Genomic DNA, 20,917 nt, shown 5'->3' with positions numbered 1-20,917 from the left:
GGAGGGCACCGGGCTAACTTGGTCTGCAGGTCTGTCTCCGAGCCAAAGTCCTTTCTGCCGTCTCGGTCTGGATCGCTCAGTGCCTGCAACTCTCCTCCCAGCCCACCAGGTGTCGCAGCGGCTCTCGAAGTGTCCAGGCAGCACAAGTGCGCATTGTGGCTCTGCAATCTCGGCTTTTCCACTTAGCAAGTTTGTTGATAAATGGTGGCTTGTCTGTTTCCCCTAGTGGCCTAAGAATTAACCAAGAGCAACGGTTTTATCCTAAACGCACCCTTATCCTCTGTGTTCATCACAATAGCCAGGATCTAGAGGAGCCCCATTAGTTCGCATGAAAGATCCCCGTACCCACAAACCCAGGAATAGAAGAGTGATGAGCTCCAACCCTTAAGAAAGAATGTTGGGGGGCAGTGCCAAGCTGGGGAAAGAGGGCTCCGCGTTCCGTTCGTGTACCCAGAATTTCCCCCCACCTCTTCTCCACCCGGGTTGCTCCAGTCCTAGACGCAGGCAGGGCGGGAACGGACGTGGCCCCGCCGGGCTGGGCCGAGCGAGCCCGAACCTGCCCGGTCTGAGCGGCGCAGCCCAGGGACCCCACACGTTCCCGCCCAGAAATCCCGGCGGTCAAAAAAACTGGGGAGGGGGGATGTGCCCCAAACCGTCTCCTCCGGGGGCAGTTGTGGACCACCCTCTCTGAAGAACCATCACCCCTTCCTTCTCTAACCTTTCTGGTTTCTTTTCAGAGAAGTTCGTCTTGCAGAAGTAACACCGAATAGTGATTTCACTTACTCAACAAATATTTCTTGACCGCCTACTACGTGTGCTAGGGGCTATGCCAGGCGCTGGCAATACAGCAGTGAACAAGCAAAAACCCCTGCCCTCGTGGGACTTCGAGCCTACGGGACAAGAGCGTGGGGGGGGGGTAGTATCTCGCCGGGGACACGTGAGTGGACGACACCCAGGTGTCCTCCCAAGTGAGCAAAACGCGCGTGAGGTGCATTGCCCTGGGGCTGGTCGGCGGGTAGACTTCGGCCCCGGCGGGAGGGGTGGCTGCACTTGGGATAAACGCGTGGCCGGGCACGTCGCCTGGGGCAGGTGCGTGCGAGGGGGTGGGGGCCTTGCGCAAAGCCTGCCCCGGACCTAGCCGTAGGGTTACCCGGGCAAATACCTAATCCGCCCGGGGGTAAATATTTATCCTACGCGGACGAATCGAAATGAGTCGGGCCTCTAGCAGCCTGAGCCCCACGCGGGGTGGGACCCGCCCGGGCCCTCCCTCAACCCCAGGCTCCTCCCCGGCAGGGGTCAGCGCCGGACTAGCCGCGGCGTCCCGGCACCCCACCCCCCTCCCCCCCACAGCCCCGGTAATTACAGGCGTTGTGGCCGGGCCTGGCCGTAAAAGAAGAGGATGAAACAGCTTGGGAACTAGGGAAGCTGGGCCCGAGCTTCTCGGGGAAGAGCGGGGAGAGGCGGGGGGCGGGGGGGGGGGGCGGGAGGGGCGGGTCTGCAGCTTCCCGCTTTGCGCAGCCGCGTGGAAGGGCTGGCCAGGGGTGCACAGACTCGCAAAATCAACTCTGGGCGGGCATACAAAGAGTCACACAATCGCACACAGGAACCACCAAAGGCACGCAGGCACACAGCATTGGGACCTCCAGCTCCAGATTCTCTCTCTCTCTCTCTCTCTCTCACACACACACACACCCCCCTAATCAAACACCTGCCCGCCCTCTCCGCCCCGAGAGCTGTGAGGCAGACACCCACCCCCCAATCCCCAGCTCCAGACGGCAGCAGACCCCGGCGGAGAGAGGAGCCCCGAGAGGCGAATTCCAGCGGGTTTGTTTACACGGCTCGGGGGGAGGGGGCCGAGTTGGATACTGGGGCCCGACGGATTGGAAGACCCAGCCCAAACTGGGCCAGACACAGCCGCCGCCCAGCCTGGGACGCCGCGCACAAACACCGTTTCCGGGCCTTCAACCCGCAGCCCCGGCTCGCAAGTGCACGTTTCCCCCTCCTCTTCACACACTGTTCACAGACATTAGCATACGTTCGTCAAAGTTTCACACGCTTCCCCACACGCGGCTGTGATACTACTCACAAACGCTTTCACGCTTGCGCGCCATCACACGTATTTACACATGCCAGATGCACATGTGTGGTTTCAGTTTGTCACCCTTCAGGCCGAGATTGTCAGTCCATGTTCAAAGTCTGTTCTCATGGTACACACGTGTTGGCGCGCGCACACACACACAGGTCACTAGTGCCCTTTGGAGCCCTAGAAACAAGAGCGAACCCCCTCGGGGGCCCACGATCCCTTGTTCCTCCTTCTCACAGGCACTGACGGTCAGAGGCGCCCTTAGCCCTAGCCGCACACGTTACACACTTGATCACACACAGGGTCGCACTTTACTCCCGGCATCTAGGCGATGACACAATCTCCCGAACAAAGACAACATTGACAAACCCAACAAAAACAAATAGCCTCGTGTGTGGGGAGGGGCAGCCGAGCACAGAGTCCGGGAAGGGGGTGGGTAGGAGGAAAGTGTGGGAACGCGGGCGCCCGAGCCCGGGCGTACAAGGCTCGGGAAAAGCGCGGGACCTGTCCACAACCTCGCACCCGCCAAGATCGGCGCGCCGCGTCGCCAGCCAGGCCAAGCACCCACAAGTTCGCAGACCCGCATGTGGAATGCGTTCCCTTCTCCCGCACGCGACTGCGCCCGGGACACAGACCCACAAAGCTTCACGCGGACCCACGAGTGAGCAAACAGCGCCGAGCAGATTTACCGAGCAGAGGTGCGCGCTCCGCTCCCCTCCCCCTGCCCTCCCCTCCTCCACCTCCCCAGCCCCCAGGCCCCGGGCAGCCGCGCGCCGGGCGGGGCGGGGGCGGGGCGGGGTGTCGGGCGGCGCCTGCCCAAAAGGCGGAGTCGCGAAGCGGAGGGGCCAGAGCTGCGAGCGCCGTGCTGACTGCGCTGCCGAGAAACCCTGCGGGAATCCAGACTCGGAGGAGCCCCTCGTCCCCGCCCGGCCTGGCCAGGCCCCGCGCTATGGAGTTCTTCTGGGCCTCTTTCTTGGGTCTGTGCTGCAGTCTGGCCGCTGCTAACCGCCACACCGTCTTCTGGAACAGTTCAAACCCCAAGTAAGCCCGAGTCACCGGCCGACAGCCTGGACGCCCGGTTGGCACCGCTCCCCCTCTCCAGGTTAACTGTCCCGCCCGGCCCCTAACCTGAGTCTTGGGGAGGTGACCAGCGGCGGGAGGGCTCCCATAGATTTTCTTCTCGCCCATAACCGGGAGTTCCACCCCAGGGCAGGGCCCTGCCCGCATCTGCTTGCACCGTACGGTCTCTGCCCCTCTTTTCCTTCCCTCTGCTACAGCTGTTACTTCTGTTAGGTGGGAAGTTAGACATGAGCAACAACGGGAGGCCTCGCTGAAAGGGATGCAAGCTGATCTCTAAAATCCATCCCAGACACACCCAGGAGAGCTCACTGATGTGCTACAAAAAAACCAGAGACCTTTCAACGCCTGCACATGCGCCCTAGGCACACAGTGGATACAAAATAACCACAGGGGCTTCTCCAAGTAACCTTAGGCAGTTAGGAGCCCAGTAAGAGCTCATGAATATTCTACATCTAAGTGTAACAGAGCAAATTACGGAAAGACAAAAACAACACAGCCTGCTGTTATATGACTTACAATTGTCAATCGGCCTCGGAGTGTATGCCCGTTTGCATTCCCTTTCATTCATTGGTGGTGGGTACAAGCTCTGCTTTGGACCCGCCATAACCAAAGGGAGGAGACTGGACGTATGCAAGGGGGAAGCCAAGAGGGATTAACTGGAAGGGTAAGGAAGGCTCTTGAGGATCAGTCTGCTCCCATGTCGTAAGAGTGTCTGTGTAGTAAAAGATCTGTCTGCTTGAGCTAAACTGAGCTGTAACTTGTCTGTTACTCTACATCCTTTAGACTGTCAGTCCTTTCGATGCTGAACACCTCCTGCCTCTGGCAGGGGCACTCTATCTGACCTTCAGGGCTCTTATTCTAAGCCCTTCCACCACAAAGGCCTCTGTGTATTTGGGCATTTACCTACACTGACAGGTCTTGACATCGGAGTAAGAACAATTCTTACAGTAATCCTGGAAAGACCCTTCAGGAGGGACCTGGGCTTGCCTGAATTCAGTGTTTATTCTGATTTTAAGGTGTCCCTGGAATGCCCCCCCCCCAAGGGTCTTCTGAGGTGGCAGGAGTGAGGCATAGGCTGTGTGTGGGTAGGCTTGAATGAGTCACCTGTGTCTGAGGTTCAGGTAGTAAAACTGAAAAGAAGGGGAGAGGCAGAGGTCATTGGGATGGTTCCGGAGGACAGGAAGGGGTTAAAAGGGTTACAAAGGGCTCTGGGCAGGAAGGAGTTAATTTCTCCTGGGCAGATTTAGGGCTGTGAGGCAAATGGTACCGGGAGGAAGAAGCTCCCATCAGATTCTTTGTTCTTGAGTTTTCTGAAGTTAGGGGAACAATATCTGTGGGAAAACAGGAGAGGTGGGTAGGGTGGAGTAAGGAGAGGAGAGCTGGGCAACTTGGGGTCAGGCGAAAACACTCCACTCAGCTGGGCCACCCCCAGCCCCAGCAGCCTACCCCCCACTCCCCTTGAGAAATAGATTGTGCCAGTTCCCTCTGACCTTGGGGCAGCACTGCCTGGTGGGGGGTCTGTTGGGGAGGGAGGGAACAGACAGCTACCTGCCAAGCCAAGGGGGCAATGCCCTCTTGCCCATGGGTCTGATAGGACTGTAGTCAGCGCTCCCCCATCTCACCCCTTGCGGTCTGTTCTTTGCTTCTTTGACCCAGTCTTGTCCTAGAGGGAGAGAGCAAAGTCCCTGTTTATGCCCATGCCAGGTGTTGGCTGCAGGAGGAGGAGGGGACAGGAAGCCGTGAGTAGGGGGAGGACCCTGGCCTTTTCCGTTCCCAAGCTCCCAGGTTTCCTCTCTTTCAGGAAGGAGCCTCTTCCTTGCCCCCCCTCCCCGCCTTCCCTGACGCCGCTGCCCCCCTTTCCCAGATAGTGAGCAAGAGTCAAAGGAGTGCTAAGTGAAGCAGATTGTACCCCCAGGAGGAGGGTGATGGGTGCACCCACCCAATGCAGCTTCTGCCCTGTCCATCTGGACACACACACTACTCTGCCCAGGACTAAAGGGAAACCAGCCCAGAGCAGCCCACAAGCAGCCAAGCCAGGCCCAGCCCGAGGGCAAAGATGAGGTGGCAGTGAGCTGGGCGGGTGTGAGGCTGGCAGGGGTGACTCAGGGCGGTGGGCATCAGCCCTGGGATCTCCAGGCCCCAGGCAGGGGGCAGCGTGGGAAGAAGGGCAGAGCCGCCTGAACTGTGTGCTGGCCTCCTTAGTACTCCAGGGACAGGAACACCCCCTCCGATTCAGACCTGTAAGCTCCCTTTGCCTGAAGTGGGCACTGGGCCATCCTGGGGTCCTGGGGGCTGACCACATTTGATGAGGGAAATTTTCACAGGTTCTCATGAATACTGGGGCGGGTGGCAGAGGTAGATGAGGAATGAGTCAGTGCCCGTCACGGGGAATGGAGGAAAGACGCCAGGCCCAGAGCTGAAATACCTGTTCTGAAATGGCTTCTATGTTTATCTCTCCAGAGAGGAATTTTAAAAGCCACTCTCTGCTCCTCTTTCTCTCTCTCTCTTTTCCCCAGAGTGGGGGAAGGGCCTTGGTAAGCCTAGCCAGTGCGCTAGCATGTCCTGTAGGGCCAGGCCTCTTAAGGGTCATGCTGACTGGGCAGTGGGTGCCCACCTCAGAGGCCTCTTGGCCTAACCCCAGCCCTGGCCCGCCCCCCAACCCATGCCCCTGGCTTTGGTTTGAAGCAAGTTGGCAGCCAACTCTGCTGAGTCTCTAGCTGGCAGTGCTTGGGGGGATTCGGAGAAGCTGACCAGCTTGGGAGCCGGAGGTGGGGAAGTCCTTTTCCCCCAGGACCCCACCCAGACTGGAGCCAGGTGTCTAGAGCTGGGTGGGGGAGGGGCCGGTGGGCAGTCAGGCTGGAGCCTGTGGAGCCTGGGGGGAATGGGCTGGGGGAGGGGAGCTGGCTCCACCTTGGGAAGAAGGAGGGCCTTCTCTAGAGCTCATTTCACAGGAGGTGAATGTATGGCTTTTGGAGACAAAAGGACAAGAGAGGTTTTGGGGTGCTTTGAGAGAAGTGGACCAAGAGAGCTGAGCACTGATTTGAGAAGGGGGGGGATTTGAGGGGACTGGAAGAATTGATGAAAGCAATTTAACATAAAAGGACTGGGCATTATCTGTGGGCACGGATGTCCTGGGTATTGGGAGAAAAGTTAAGTTGAACAATACGAGATACAGTCAGTGGGTCAAGGGGAAAATGAGAGGAGTAAGAAAAGTGAGAACAGATCGTTGGGTGCCAAGCACTAGCATGGGAAAGAGAAAAGGTTACGTGGATTTTGATGACTGAATGGGCCAGTAGGGTCTCAGATTGAAGCCTAACAGCATTTAAAGGAACAAGTGGTAGAACAGAGTTGGAGAAATATTGATAGGTAGAAGAGTGAGCTGAGGAAATATTTAGAAGCCCATCCTTGGGTAAATATCAGGGAGGTTATGGGAAGTGCTTTGGTACCTGAAAGATACCAAGTGGATGCTATTTAGAGGATTAGTGGCAGACAATGATGGTGGGGGGAATGTTTGGAGATAGTGGAAAGATATTTCAGAGATCAAGATCAGTAAATACTAAGAGTTGAGACTTTTTAAGAAATCTTTGGGGTAGGGTCCAGTGTGAAATGTGAGGGGTCATGTAAGTATTCGGAAGCTCAAAGGCTCTGGCCTGGCTTCTGAGTGACCACCCACTCTCTCCACCTTTGCGCATGCCCAGGTTTTGGAATGAGGACTACACAGTACATGTGCGGATAGATGACTACCTGGACATCATCTGTCCTCATTACGAGGATAACTCTGTGCCAGATGCGGCCATGGAGCAGTACACACTGTACCTGGTGGAGCACGAGCAGTACCAGCTGTGCCAACCCCAACCCAAGGACCATGCCCGCTGGTTCTGCAAGAGTCCCAAAGCCAAGCATGGCCCGGAGAAGCTGTCTGAGAAGTTCCACCGCTTCACAGGGTTTACCCTCAGCAAGGATTTCAAAGAGGGACACAGCTACTACTACATCTGTGAGTGCCCGGGAGGCATGCACACAGGTCCACATACTCGGGGACACACCTGACATGACGTACACGCTTCAGTACATGCTTAGTGGGGAGGCAAGCAGCAGACAGCCCCTTCCAATCCTGAATTCTATTTTTCTTCATTCCCATTACAAATGCAGAGTGAGCTACTGTGTCCTGGGCACTCTGCCTGGCACTATAGTCACAGAGATAAATAAAACACTGCAGGGTCTCTGTCCTCCAGAATCTAGAAAGGGACATACATCTATTAATACCATTAGAACAGGGCGATATGGTAGCTATGAGCTCAGGGGCCCTGAGAAAATGACTTGAACACCGGCCAGTCTGGGGGAGTGGGGTGCACCTCATAGAAGGCTTTCTGGGGAAGATGACCCAAGAGCTTAGGGCAAGCAGAGGAGCTGCAGACAAGAGGTCATGTACAAAGACAGCATGACATCCTCAGGGAACTCCAAGTGGTTCAGACTGACTGGAGCAGGAGGGACACTTGGGAGTGGGGAGACAGGAGCCTGGAGAAGTACACAGGTTAGGGCATGGGGACCCAAGAAGTGCTAAGAACTTTATCCTGAGGGCAGATTTTAGGAACTGTAAGATCAACTTTGTGTAGAATGGATCCAGGCCTCACCCTATCAGGGGGCTTAGGGAGAGCAAGGACATGGTGGCTGGGGAAGTGGAGCATATTGTGCAGGTCACCCCAACTTCAGGCTGGGAGGAGTGGAGAAAGGACTGTGGGGAAGGGACAGTGTCTATGTTCTTTATATCATCACTTCGAAAGTCAAGGGTTATTCCCAAGAATGGGAATTTGGATTGAACTTGGGGCAGAAAGTGGGCAAAAACTTTCTGGGGAAGTGGGGAAGGTGAGAATCAAAGATCAGAGGGAAGAGAGGGATTAAAATGAGTAGGGACCAAGAGAAAGCAGGGCCAGAGGCATTTGTACTTATATTTTCTTCCAACAAAGTTTCCCTTCCTTAAAACTCTCTGGATTTGTTTTGTAGCCAAGCCCATCCACCACCAGGAAGACCGTTGCTTGAGGCTGAAGGTGATGATCGCTGGCAAAATCAGTGAGTGTCAGGGTCCTGTGGGCCTTCTTTCTCCATCCTGTCCTGGGCCAAGTCGAGAGATCTGGGATGGTTGGGAAATCCCGTTGCCCAGTCCAGCCAGCACCCCCACTCTTTTGCTTCCTGCGTGTACCAAGTTACCTGACCTATGACCACCCTTATCTTTCAGCTCACAGCCCTCAGGCTCATCCCAATGCACAAGAGAAGAGACTTCCAGCAGGTAGGTGGCTGGAGCAAATTGGGCCTGGGGCATAAAACGGGGTCTGCTTGAAGAGGCTGGGTATAAAAAATGACTCCTTTGCCAGGCAGGGGCAGGGGGAACCTCGCTGGACTGAGGGCCAGTGCCAGCAGTAGGGCCACTCACCTGGGAGGCCTTTGCCCTCTCGTCTCGCAGATGACCCGGAGGTGCAGGTCCTGCATAGCATCGGGCACAGCGCCGCCCCTCGCCTCTTCCCACTAGCCTGGGCTGTGCTGCTCCTGCCATTCCTGCTGCTGCAAATCCCGTGAGGGTGTGCACCCCATCTACTGTAAGGACTGGAACCAGGCTGAGGAGGCAGGCGGGCCTCCCTCACCTACCTGGGGCCCCTCCCAAGGCCCCAGTCCTGGGAACCACTCCCACCACATGCTCAAGCTGCCCCCCAGCAGCCGCAAAACGGGTCGATATTTAGGGTTTCAACCCTAAGGAGGTCAGAGAGCCTGACAGTGCCATTCCCACGTCCGTGTCAGAAGGATGGACAAAGAAGTGGAGACAGTCTTCTCTCCGCCATTCCTGCCCTTAAGCCAAAGAAACAAGCTAGACAGACATGGCCTCCTAAGGGCACCGTGGGAGCCGAACTGGAAGGGGCTTGGGGGTCACAAGATGGACACTGAGCTTGGCAAAGATGCCCCTCCCATGGAGAGCCAGGATGGCTCTGACAGAAGAGCAAGAGACAGTTTCCTGCTTGGGAGCCAGGGACAGAAGCAGCATGCTTGCTTGGGTTGACCCAGCATCTCCCCCAGGACTTGCCTCTGTGGAGCTGCCACAGGGAGGTCTGTAGTCAGACACTGCATCCTCTCTCATCCTGGGACGTCACTCCGCAGAGCTGCACCAGCAGGGGGGCTGTGCCAACCTGTTCTTAAGAGTGTAACTGTAAGGGCAGTGCCCACGTGCAGAGTCTATGCCTAGTATGTAGCCTGAAGGGCAGGGCCCACAAGTACGGAATGTATATGAACTTGATGTGTGTCTATGCTGATTTCTACAACTGGAATTTTTTTTTTATACAGTGTTCTTTGTCTCAAAATAAAGGAATGTGTTTGTTTTTTTGGACATGATTTTCTGCCCCTCCTTCCTAATTTATGACCATTGAGTCCTGCTACTTGCCGGGCTCTGCACTGCATCAGTAGCAAGGGGGTTTGAAGTTTTTTTCCTCTCTCTAGAAATAATGCGTTTCACCAGCCCATAAGGGTGGGTGTTTCCTCCTCTGAGGTTTGTCCAGGACTGGAGTGCTCCCTACAGCAGTTCCAGGCTGCACCCCACTCTGGAAGTTCCTTCTGTCCAACCACTGCCCCACTCCCACCCTCTCAGCGCTGGGCTTCGGCATACTTACTCTTCAGGTACTCACGCTGTTGGGTGAGTCAAGGCAGCCGCTTGGAACGCCAGCTGAGGCATGCGGCCCGCCTCACAGCCCCACCAGCAAAGACGTGTGGGAGGCTGGGAGGGAAAGTTCCCAGCAGCAAGCTGGTTGGACTGGCGAGAGGCGGGGGGGGGGGGGGGGGGTCAGTGATACATTTGGCCAGTGGATTCGCCAAGTCACAGAAAGTTGGCAGTGTTGGCTGCAGGGGGAGGGCATTTCACAAAGACTCGGTGATTCCTGGCAGTTCCAGTTATTTAGGGAAGAAACCGGAAACAGGCTTCAGCAAACGGGGAAAAATCTCCCAAACTCTGGCCAACTTAAAGCTGTGAGCTGGGGTCCTGCATCGGAAGCATGTTGAAGTCTGCCTAGCAAGCTTTTGTTTCGAGTTCTACCACGTAGGCTCGCGGGCCAGGGGGAAAGAGTTGAGGCTGGGGGTCTAGGTGATCCAAGGAGTAAGCAGAGAGTGTGGAGCGGCTGATGCCGGGACAAACGCGCGAAGCCTTAGGAAGGGGGCCTTACGGAAAACGGCAACGTGAAGACCCTAAACGCTGCGCAGGGTCGGGACAAGCCCTCGGAGAGGCGGGGCCTGAGCTCGTGCTTGACGTTCTAGGGGTGGGCCAGGTTCCGGTTCAGTTTCCGGGGGGGACCGCCGAGCGCGCAGGGGCGGAGCCAGGGGCGCGAAGGGGCGGGGCTCCGGCGTCTGGGGCTCCGGATCCTGCTAGCTGGCCCTGGGCGCGGAGAGCGGGATCTGCGACTCGGGGAGGGATGGAGGCGGGCGGATTGGCCGACTCGCTTCTTTCTGGAGCTTGCGTGCTCTTCACCCTCGGCATGTTCTCCACCGGCCTGTGAGAGAGCGGACGGGCTGGGCTGGGGCAGGACCAGGAAGTCAGGAAAGGAGCGAGAGGGGACAGAGACGTGGCCGCTCTGTCAGGTTACATCTGGAACCTAGGCTCAAAGTGGAATCGGGTCGAGGGGAACGGGGTACAAGGGCAAGGCTGGTCATTTGACCTGAGAGAGAAGGCCAGGGAGTTGAGGGTAGGGCTGGGGACCTGCGGTTGTCCGGAAAGGATGACAGGCATCGGGGATTTCGACTCCCCAGCAGCCTGGCTCTCCCTTTCCACCTCTCCCCCCTGCCTTCGGGGCCCCGTTACAGCTCGGACCTCAAGCACATGCGGATGACCCGGAGCGTGGACAGTGTCCAGTTCCTGCCCTTTCTCACCACGGATGTCAAGTGAGAGGGGGCGATGCCTGCTGGGGGAAAGGCTATCTGAGGGAGGCTGGGGAGGGGTGAAGAGGAATGTGGACTAGGCCCCTTGGGTACCCGCCCCCCCCCCCGCCCCCCGCCGCCCCCGTTCACACTCAACCCCGCGGGACAATGTCCCTCCCCTGCACCCTGCAGCAACCTGAGCTGGCTGAGTTATGGGGCCTTGAAGGGAAACTGGACGCTAATCGTCGTCAACGCCGTGGGTGCTGTGCTTCAGACTCTGTATATCTTGGTGTATCTGCACTACTGCCATCGGAAGGTAGAGGCCCTTCCTCTGCTGCACGCCCTGCCCTGCCTTGCTGGCAAGGCAAACACTGTTTTTCCTAGAAGACTATAACAGGCTGGCACTGCCACCTTTTCCTGGAAGACCCCTTCAGCCTTGCAGTCCTCCTTCCGCCATAAAGTCAGCCTTCTGAGATTCACATATTGTCCCCATTCTGGCAAAGCTGATAGCTCTGCCAAGCCTGAAAGTGCCTTGCTGCCCAACAGACTGAAAAGAGATTTTTGTCTCCACAGTTCCTTCAAAGTCAGTGCCAGTGGCTGCGAGTGAGATGATTAGCTCTGCTTCCCCATTCACACAAGCATTAAGCTCCTACTCTGTAGCAAGCTCACCCCCCAAAAGTTAACTTTCCATCTCTTAGAAACCTCCAGGGTTTGGGTAGGGAAGACCCGTGCTGAAGTCACTGGTGGGAAAGAGGCTGTGGCAAGTGCCATACTGGATGGAGGCTTAGGCAAAGGCTGGCTCCCCCACTGGAGCATGGGTGAGGGCGGGATGAATTAATTCCAGCAGCAGTCAGAGGGCTCTTGGCACATCCAGAAATACGGCTACTCTCTCTTCTGTAGCGTGCCGTGCTCCTTCAGACTACAACCCTGCTGGGGGTCCTTGTCCTGGGTTTTGCCTACTTTTGGCTCCTGGTGCCCGACCCTGAGATGCGGCTTCAGCACCTGGGCCTCTTCTGCAGTGTCTTCACCATCAGTATGTACCTCTCACCACTAGCTGACTTGGTGAGTGGGGGTGTCCGGGGAGGTAAGGGAGATAAATCTCCCACAGAAGAGACTGTAGCTTTCGGTCCAGAGGAAGGGAAGACCCGAATCCTGGAAGGAGACAGGGCAGTGGGGCTGGGTGAGTGGGAGGCAGGAGGGAAAGGTTGGGTAACAGAAGATCATGGGGGCTGTTTGACCTTTTTTTTTGAGGAAATTCTGGGCAAAGTGGGAGATTTACCATGTGCCTGGTTAGGAGTATCTTTCATCCTTTCCCATAGGCCAAGGTCATTCGTACTAAATCAACCCAGCGTCTCTCCTTTTCACTCACCATTGCCACCCTCCTCACCTCTGCCTCCTGGACACTCTATGGGTTTCGACTAAGAGATCCCTACATTGTGGTAAGCAGAACAAGGGCAGGGTGGCAGGTGTATGAAGTGGAAAAGCAGCTCCTCTCCTCACAGCAGCCCTTGTGATTTCAGGTGCCCAACCTTCCAGGAATTCTCACCAGCTTCATTCGCTTCTGGCTTTTTTGGAAGTACTCCCCAGGAACAAGACAGGAACTATCAGCTTCTACAAACCCGAGGGAGTTCACCTGACCACTGGGCACCTATAATACCAACCTATTACCAAAGAAACTTGTTTCAGCCACTGCTGCTGGTTAGCTCCACAGGGGCAGTGGTTTGTGGTAAAGGAAAAGAGAATGCTTTGAGAATCCGGGGACTAAAGAAAGCTTTAGTTAGAAGATTGGATGGAACCTGGGAGATGAATTCACTTTTTTTCTTTTTTTTTCAAGATTTTGTTTTTTACTTTTGGAGGTGGGGGGAAATCTTTAGAATGTGCCTTAAAATAAAACTGTTCCCTACCCCTGCCCATCAAGGCTCCTTCTATATTCAGGGATAATCAATCCACCTGGTTTGGTAAAGGGTAGAGCAACTGTCTGATTCACAGTTGCTCTTGGACTAGTAGGGTTAGGCTTGGGTGTTATGAACAACAGACTTCAAGAGATCTCTCCTAACAGGGCTAAAAAGACCAGGAAAGTGAAATGACTTTTCCATTCTGAGAGATCTTGAGAAAGGGGGTCTGTGCCGCCTTCATAGCAAAAAGGAAGAAGCACCAGCAAAATACAAAAAATAAAGGCTGAGAGAACCTCAAGGAGCCTCTCAACAGTTAGTACACATCTGTTCCCAGCATCCATACTCAAATCAAACAAGCTTAGAAAATAAACTGGCCCTTTAATGGGGAATGGGAGAACAGGCTGTCCGGGAGGGAATCAGAGTTAGGGTGTCAGAAGCGAAGTCCCCTGCGGGTCAAGTCGGCTCTGGCCTCTTGGATCTGACTCTGCAGCTCGCGGGCGGCGTCCTCGCAGTCGTGAAAAGTAGCGACGCGGTAGCCCACGGTGCCCAGGGCATAGCAGCCGGCAGATACCAGCAAGTAGGCGGGCAGTGGCCACAGGACCTCCCGGCAAGACGAAGGCAGCTCCAGGCCCAGGGCTCCCATGGTCAGGGCCGCCCAGGTGGAGGCCAGGAGCGCCAGCGCCCACAGCCACTGCGCTAATTTCGTCATGGACACTGTGGGAAGAGGAAGCAGAGCTCGAGGTCCCTGACACCCCGCGACCTGCTCTTCATCCGAGACCACTCCCTGTCCTTCTCCCTCACCCACCTTCCATACCACCTAACCTCAGGGCCACTGCCCCAACGCTCCCGCCCTCCCCAATCGGCCCTCCACCTACACTTACCGACCCACCCGGCGTCTTCGGCTCCACACAGCGCCGACGTCAGCTTCCGGAATCCTCCGCGGCTCTCGCTCCGCAGCCGCGCTGTCTTCTGGGAGTTGTAGTCCTCGAGGGATGCCCGGCCACTGTCTTGACCTAAGCTGCACTCAGCAGGCTCTGCTGCTGCAGCTGCAGCCTGGGCCGGAAGATCTTTCAGTGCTGCTTCTCTCCCTCGAGACCTCGCTCAAAGCTGGCGTGGGGCTTGTAGACAACCTAAAGACACCCTTAAGTCTTGCAACAAGGTGGGGATGTAATATCGTTCCTCTTAAACTCACTTCGGAGAAGGCAATGGCATCCCACTCCAGTAGTCTTGCCTGGAAAACCCCATGGATGGAGGGGCCTAGTAGGCTGCAGTCCATGGGGTCGCTAAGAGTCGGGCACGACTGAAGTGACTTAGCAGCAGCAGCAGACTCACTTCAGTATTCTTGCCTGGAAAATCCCATGGATGGAGGAGCCTGGTAGGCTGCAGTCGGTGGGGTCGCGAAGAGTCGGACCCGACTCAGCGACTTCACTTTCACTTTTCACTTCCGTGCATTGGAGAAGCAAATGGCAACCCACTCCAGTGTTCTTGCCTGGAGAATCCCGGGGACGGGGGAGCCTGGTGGGCTGCCGTCTATGGGGTCGCACAGAGTCGGACACGACTGAAGTGACTTAGCAGCAGCAGCAAACTCACTTCTCTTGCGCAAAAATTCCACTCATTCATTCATTCACTTATTTACGCTTTTTATTCATTCATTCAGTGGAAAGTTTCTCGAGCGTCGCGTTAGGCTTTGGAGAAATAGAGATGTCAAGACACGGCCCCTTCTCTGGTGGAGGGAAGAAAGCAGGAATCAAGAAAACAGATGCATTGACAGCTAAACGTGGTGCTCTGAGATAGGTGTTAGAACAGGGTTGTCATACTTTAAAAGAGAAATTCAAAGGAGCAACCAGTAGGACTTGGAGCCAGAGGACGAAGTGCTCCAGGAAGATGTCTTTAAGGGAAAACACTTGTGGGGACAGAGCAATCACCTGGTGTGTTTAGGGTATTAAGAGAAGGTGTGTATACAGCTTTCAGAATCTGGGGGATGAATTCATGGCAGGTATATAGAAAACCAAGTAAAAGAAAACATCACTCATTATCAGAGAAATACAAATCAAAACCACTATGAGGTACCATCTCACATCAGTCAGAATGGCTGCGATCCAAAAGTCTACAAGCAATAAATGCTGGAGAGGGTGTGGAGAAAAGGGAACCCTCTTACACTGTTGGTGGGAATGCAAACTAGTACAGCCACTATGGAGAACAGTGTGGAGATTCCGTAAAAAACTGGAAATAGAACTGCCATATGACCCAGCAATCCCACTGCTGGGCATACACACCGAGGAAACCAGAATTGAAAGAGACACGTGTACCCCAATGTTCATCACAACACTGTTTATAATAGCCAGGACATGAAAGCAACCTAGATGTCCATCAGCAGACGAATGGATAAGAAAGTTGTGGTACATGTACACAATGGAGTATTACTCAGCCATTAAAAAGAACACATTTGAATAATTTCTAATGAGGTGGATGAAACCGGAGCCTATTATACAGAGTGAAGTAAGCCAGAAAGAAAAACACAAATACAGTATATTAACACATATATATGGAATTTAGAAAGATGGTAATGATAACCCTATATGTGAGACAGAAAAAGAGACACAGATGTATAGAACAGTCTTTTGGACTCTGTAGTAGAAGGCGAGGGTGAGATGATCTGAGAGAACAGCATTGAAACATGTATATTATCATATGTGAAACAGATCACCAGTCCAGGTTCAATGCATGAGACAGGGTGCTCAGGGCTGGTGCACTGGGATGACCCTGGGCAATGGGATGGGGAGGGAGATGGGAGGGGGGTTCAGGATGGGGAACACATGTAAACCCGTGGCTGATTCATATCAATGTATGGCAAAAGCCACTACAATATTGTAAAGTAATTTAGCCTCCAACTAAAATAAATAAAATTTTTTAAAAAGTGATCCAGTTATACAATTAAAAAAAACAAAAGGTCAGGCATGGAGTTCCCTGGTAGTCCAGTGGCTAAGGCTCTGTGCTCCCATGGCAGGGGGCCTCAGGATAGATCCCTGGTCAGGAAACTAGAGCCCATTTGTTGCAACTAAGACCCAGTGAAGCCAAATAAATGAATAAATATTAAGAAAAAGAAAAGAAAAGGCCAGGCAATTATCAACTTAAGGGAAAACAAAGAGTTATAAAAGGAAAGAAAGAGAATGCCTGTCTGATAAAGACCACTAAGAACATAACTGTAATTGGACAGTTGGGTTTATTCACTTGCTGCTACAAGACAGAGCACAAACCAGAGGAACTGTGGAGCCACTCATCAAACAAAGGAAAAAGCCAAATCATTACAGAATATGGGAAACAGTTGAGTTCAGATGATATTTAAATGAAGTAGTATTTTGATAGGTTCCAGTCAGATGTAAGAGAAGGAGTTAACAACGGCCTGGACTGAGAAGTAAACTGCAGGTCCACTTGGAAATTACAAAGTTAAGTTAAATAAGTTTAGATAATTATGTAATAGATAACTACATAATTAAGATAAGTGTGGGATGATATGTCCAAAACCCCGATATCTGAAGCTTAGCACCTAGGTTGGAAATTGAGGCTGCTTCTCTGTATCAAAGTAATCACCACAGGTTAAACCTCCAGCAAGAGCCGGATATGTCCCATTCTCACTTTCTGATTTCAAATAGAAAAGTTGTGACTGTATGATTTTAGAGAATGGAGTTTCTCAGCCCCATGTCCCCAAGGTTAATTAACAAAATCAGTTTTTACAGATTCACAGAGTCTTAGTACAAACACTACATGACTCAGTGTGTAGAATATTTTCACAGCCATAATAATGTAAACACAAGCGTTGATTTAACTAAAATTTTGGAATATATTTAAATTGAGAGGGTGGGGGAGGGGAGTATATGAGGAATCAGGATTAGAGAGAACTATATCCTCATTTTCCATGGCAGGCAATTGACTGATTATATCTAAAATAGAAAAAAAAAGAAATAATAGCATGAGTGTGTTATTTAGAAATACAGAGGGAAGTACAAAAGAAAAGTGTCCTAGAAACTTGAGAGCGGTTTATGGAGAAGTATATGTATAGAGGTAGGAAAATGGAGCAGGGGACTGTTGTTTTTCTCTCCTTTATTTTTTTTAAAGATATTTATTGATTTATTTGGCTGTGCCGAGTCTTAGTTGTGGCATGTGGAATCTAGTTTCCTGACCAGGCACTGAACCCAGGCCCCCTGCATTATGAGATTGTAGTCTTAGCCTCTGGCCCACCAGAGAAATCCCTGCTATTTTTCACTGACTATCTTATACAACTAGATGGCCTTTGAAAATATGCAAATTCCTTTGTTAAAGTAAAAATTAAGGCAAAATTAAAATATTTTCAGAAACCTGCCATATGAGCTTCAAAGGCCCACTGCAACTCCCTTCTCCATTCTTCCCAAAATCCTACTGGTTTCATGACCTCACTAGTCACACTGACTTTCAACACAGTTCAAGACGCAGCCATCAGCCTTGCAGATCCAGAAATTCTATCTTGTTCACCCATAGTAGACCTGGCCTTGAAAGATTGCCACTCCCCAGAAAATTTGGAGGGGGAAGATAATGAGAAGGAGCTTGCCTTACAGCACATGAAAACAGCTAATAAATTATAATGCCATAATAATAACCAGCAGAAGATTAAACATTCATTGAGGGGCTATTATGTATCCTGTCCTATCTGACATGGCATGTTTGATTTTCACAGCAGGCTGCAATAGGTACTTTTATTAATATATCCCCAGGGATGAATGAGGAAACCAAAGCAGAGAAGGTAAAAGGTAAGTAACTTGCCTGAGGTCACGTGGGTAGTAAGTAGCAGACTGTTGCAACTGACTCAAAACTTTGTGCTTAGTAATTTCATCTTCCTCAGTTACTGGTACAGGAATGGGCAGATAGTATCGTCATAGCAGCTGACATTCATTGATTGATTACCCTGTGCCAGGCACTCTAATAAGTACTTTATATGCACAATCTCACTCAATCTTCACAGCTACCCTATGAAGTAGGTACTATTATTATCTCCATTTCACAAATGAAGAAACTGGGGCACGCCCCAGATAATCAGACCATAGAGCCTCCTAACTTTGCCACTATGGTAGCACATCTTGTTACCTAGATCAAGGGGCTTCTCTGGTGGCTCAGTGGCAAAGATCCACCTGCCAATGCAGGAGACACGAATCCCATCCCTGGGCCAGAAGATCCTCTGGAGAAGGAAATGGCAACCCATTCAAGTATTCGTGCCTGGGAAATCCCATGGACAGAGGACCCTGGAGGGCTACAGTCCATGGGGTCACAAAAGAGTCAGACACGACTAAATAACAGCAACCTAGATCAATGGAACAAAATAAAAAGTGAAGAAATGGGCTTCCCTTGTGGTCCAGTGGTTAAGAATCCACCTCAATGCAAGGGACACCCAATTTGATCCCTGTGCTCCACAACAAGAGAAGCCACCACAGTGAGAAGCCCAAGCACCTCAGTAAAGAGTATCCCCCACTCACCTCAACTAGAGAAAGCCCACGTGCAACAGTGAAGATCCAGAACAGCCAAAAATAAACTAAATATCTTTTTTAAAGTGAAAAAAAAAGATCAAACATATACCATTTCAGCATATGATAGAAATGGCATCTCAAGTGAGGAAAGATAAATTATTTGGAAAACACTTGCCACAAGCTTAGCCTTTGAAGGGCCTCCCTGGTGACTCAGATGGTAAAGAATCTGACGGCAGAGCAGGAGCCTCGGGTTCTATCCCTGAGTCAGGAAAATCCCCTGGAGAAGGACATGGGAACTCACTGCAGTATTCTTGCCTGGGAAATCCCATAGACAGAGGAGCCTGGTGGGCTACAGTCCATGGGGTTGCAAAGAGTCAGACATGACTGAATGCCTAACACTTTAGCATTTGAAAAAGTAAGTTAGAGTTCAACCTAACATCTTCAGTTCAGTTCAGTTCAGTCGCTCAGTCGTGTCCGACTCTTTTTGACCCCATGAATAGCAGCACGCCAGGCCTCCCTGTCCATCACCAACTCCCAGAGTTCACTGAGACTCACGTCCAGTCGAGTCAAGTGATGCCATCCAGCCATCTCATCCTCTGTCATCTCCTTCTCCTCTTGCCCCCAATCCCTCCCAGCATCAGAGTCTTTTCCAATGAGTCAGCTCTTCACATGAGATGGCCAAAGTACTGGAGTTTCAGCTTTAGCATCATTCCTTCCAAAGAAGTCCCAGGGCTGATCTCCTTCAGAATGGACTGGTTGGATCTCCTTGCAGTCCAAGGGACTCTCAAGAGTCTTCTCCAACACCACAGTTCAAAAGCATCAATTTGTCGGCACTCAGCTTTCTTCACGGTCCAACTCTCACATCCATACATGACCACAGGAAAAACCATAGCCTTGACTAGATGGACCTTTGTTGGCAAAGTAATGTCTCTGCTTTTGAATATGCTATCTAGGTTGGTCATAACTTTCCTTCCAAGGAGTAAGCGTCTTTTAATTTCATGGCTTACACTAAAATAAAATCCCAGTGCATTAAACAAAACAATGTGGAAGTGAAGCACTCAATATGCCATGGTTGGCATACATATTTCGTGGCTACATATTTTTCAATGTCCAGCTCAGGCATCATGTCCTCCTGTTGTAGCCACGGTTTCTAGGAAACAAACTCACTCAGAAGGACGATGCAGATAGTGGAGTGCAGTTTATTACACCTGCGGGCCGAAGGCAGAGTCTCCTCTTAGCCAAGGACCCCGACCAGTTTTTTGTGAAAACCTTATATACCCTATGGAGAAGGAAATGGCAACCCACTCCAGTGTTCTTGCCTGGAGAATCCCAGGGACGGGGGAGCCTGGTGGGCTGCCGTCTATGGGGTCGCACAGAGTCGGACACGACTGAAGCGACTTAGCAGTAGCAGCAGCAGCAGTATATACCCTAAGTGTACGTGCCCAAACCCACCTCCCCAAATTCCCTGAAACTAGTCTGAACAAAGGAAAAGAAAGATACAAAGTTAACCCTGATTCACATGCCTTAAGCCTAGGTAGTTAACAGTGGACAATTATCAATAGGCCTGTGGTCATACCCCAATAAGCATAATAGAATTTATGGTGCTATTTGGTTACACAGATAATAAGGGTATTCTTTTAGGGGACAGGGCCCTGGGGCTCTTCCATCGAGGGGTGGAGGGGGGCCTGGTTTTCCAGTTGGTATGTCGTTTCCGTAGATACTGGGCATATAGCTCAAAGTCCACAGTCCAGCCCAAGATGGAGTCCTGCTTTCAAGACGGAGCCTGTTCTGTCTGTTTCCTCCTTCACTCCAAGCAGCCTTCCTGCACCTTGACCCTGTTTTGCTGGTTAGACACCATCTTCCTCTTCTGAGCTTCCACAGACTTTCTTTCATAGATGGCACTTACCATGTTGAGCTGTAGGTGTTTCGTTTCTTTGCTTAGCCCACTTAGGAACATTGTAACTTCAGGACCAAGCACAGTGTGGGAAACCCAGAGGGCTCCTATAAATGTAGGATGGGAGGGGGGCAGAAGGAAGGACAGGTTAGCATTCGATAGTCTCCAGGAAAACTGACCCAGCTCTCCTGATTCCAGGAAATATAACTACTGCAGAGACTCCCATCTGCTAGACATGGGGTCTTTGGCTTTTATAGCACTGGACAAAAGCCAGCAGATTCTTATGGTCCAGCTCCTCTCTCTTCAATCTTTTTGCAGATCATCACTCTTCTGCAGTCACAGCAGGCCACAAATACAAGTGATTATGGCAGGGTATTGAGAAATGGAATATTTCCTGCCATATCAGTAAACAAGGATGTCACAGTCACCAGCAACGCAAGCCCTCCAAATGTTAATTTCTGAGCCCCTAGGGCACCGAAGAAGGAGAATACCTGTGATTCGGCAGACATCAGGCTGCAGCCACTCCCTGCAGCGAGCACTGAGGGACTCAGGATGTGAACAACACGGGATGTTGGCCCCAGATCGC

General features: G+C 52.3%; 3 protein-coding genes and 1 long non-coding RNA gene across 5 annotated transcripts; 2 read left to right on the top strand and 2 right to left on the bottom strand.

The window, feature by feature from the left end:
* The first annotated feature begins 2,993 nt into the window (after positions 1–2,993).
* On the top strand, positions 2,994–9,537 carry EFNA1 (ephrin A1). Of its 2 annotated transcripts, none has more exons than XM_055584078.1 (5): positions 2,994–3,124; positions 6,862–7,157; positions 8,165–8,230; positions 8,397–8,447; positions 8,622–9,537. In XM_055584078.1, the coding sequence occupies exons 1-5, from the start codon at positions 3,033–3,035 to the stop codon at positions 8,732–8,734; spliced, it is 618 nt and encodes a 205-aa protein (XP_055440053.1). In that variant the 5' UTR covers positions 2,994–3,032; the 3' UTR covers positions 8,735–9,537. The 2 variants fall into 2 exon arrangements, with proteins under 2 accessions (XP_055440053.1, XP_055440052.1); XM_055584077.1 differs by having other exon boundaries at positions 8,533–9,537.
* On the bottom strand, positions 3,118–8,741 carry LOC129654661 (uncharacterized). The gene is made up of 3 exons (XR_008715557.1): positions 8,592–8,741; positions 4,712–4,826; positions 3,118–4,494 (listed from the first exon to the last, which is right to left on the bottom strand). It is a non-coding gene; the product is annotated as an uncharacterized LOC129654661 (long non-coding RNA).
* Positions 9,538–10,276: 739 nt separating the features above from the next.
* Positions 10,277–13,198, top strand: SLC50A1 (solute carrier family 50 member 1). Its single transcript, XM_055584076.1, is given in 7 exon segments — positions 10,277–10,685; positions 10,994–11,071; positions 11,240–11,363; positions 11,948–12,109; positions 12,367–12,486; positions 12,568–12,627; positions 12,629–13,198. Coding segments are annotated over 7 exon segments (1,272 nt in total). The 5' UTR covers positions 10,277–10,317; the 3' UTR covers positions 12,989–13,198.
* Positions 13,199–13,300: 102 nt separating this feature from the next.
* DPM3 (dolichyl-phosphate mannosyltransferase subunit 3, regulatory) lies at positions 13,301–13,981 on the bottom strand. Its single transcript, XM_055584079.1, has 2 exons — positions 13,824–13,981; positions 13,301–13,656 (listed from the first exon to the last, which is right to left on the bottom strand). The coding sequence occupies exon 2, from the start codon at positions 13,649–13,651 to the stop codon at positions 13,373–13,375; it is 279 nt and encodes a 92-aa protein (XP_055440054.1). The 5' UTR covers positions 13,652–13,656; positions 13,824–13,981; the 3' UTR covers positions 13,301–13,372.
* Positions 13,982–20,917: the final 6,936 nt, after the last annotated feature.

Source organism: Bubalus kerabau, chromosome 6 (genome assembly GCF_029407905.1).
Source record: "Bubalus kerabau isolate K-KA32 ecotype Philippines breed swamp buffalo chromosome 6, PCC_UOA_SB_1v2, whole genome shotgun sequence".
In the NCBI taxonomy this organism is placed as follows: Eukaryota; Metazoa; Chordata; class Mammalia; order Artiodactyla; family Bovidae; genus Bubalus; species Bubalus kerabau.
This window is presented reverse-complemented; position numbering and strand designations above follow the sequence as displayed.

Excerpts from the sequence above, each read along its gene's own strand:
- EFNA1 (XM_055584077.1), top strand. The coding sequence starts at position 3,033 with ATGGAGTTCTTCTGGGCCTCTTTCTTGGGTCTGTGCTGCAGTCTGGCC. Across the intron at positions 8,231-8,396 it reads GATGATCGCTGGCAAAATCA|CTCACAGCCCTCAGGCTCAT; the intron begins GTGAGTGTCAGG and ends CTTATCTTTCAG. Across the intron at positions 8,448-8,532 it reads AGAGAAGAGACTTCCAGCAG|GCAGGGGCAGGGGGAACCTC; the intron begins GTAGGTGGCTGG and ends CTCCTTTGCCAG.
- DPM3 (XM_055584079.1), bottom strand. The coding sequence starts at position 13,651 with ATGACGAAATTAGCGCAGTGGCTGTGGGCGCTGGCGCTCCTGGCCTCC.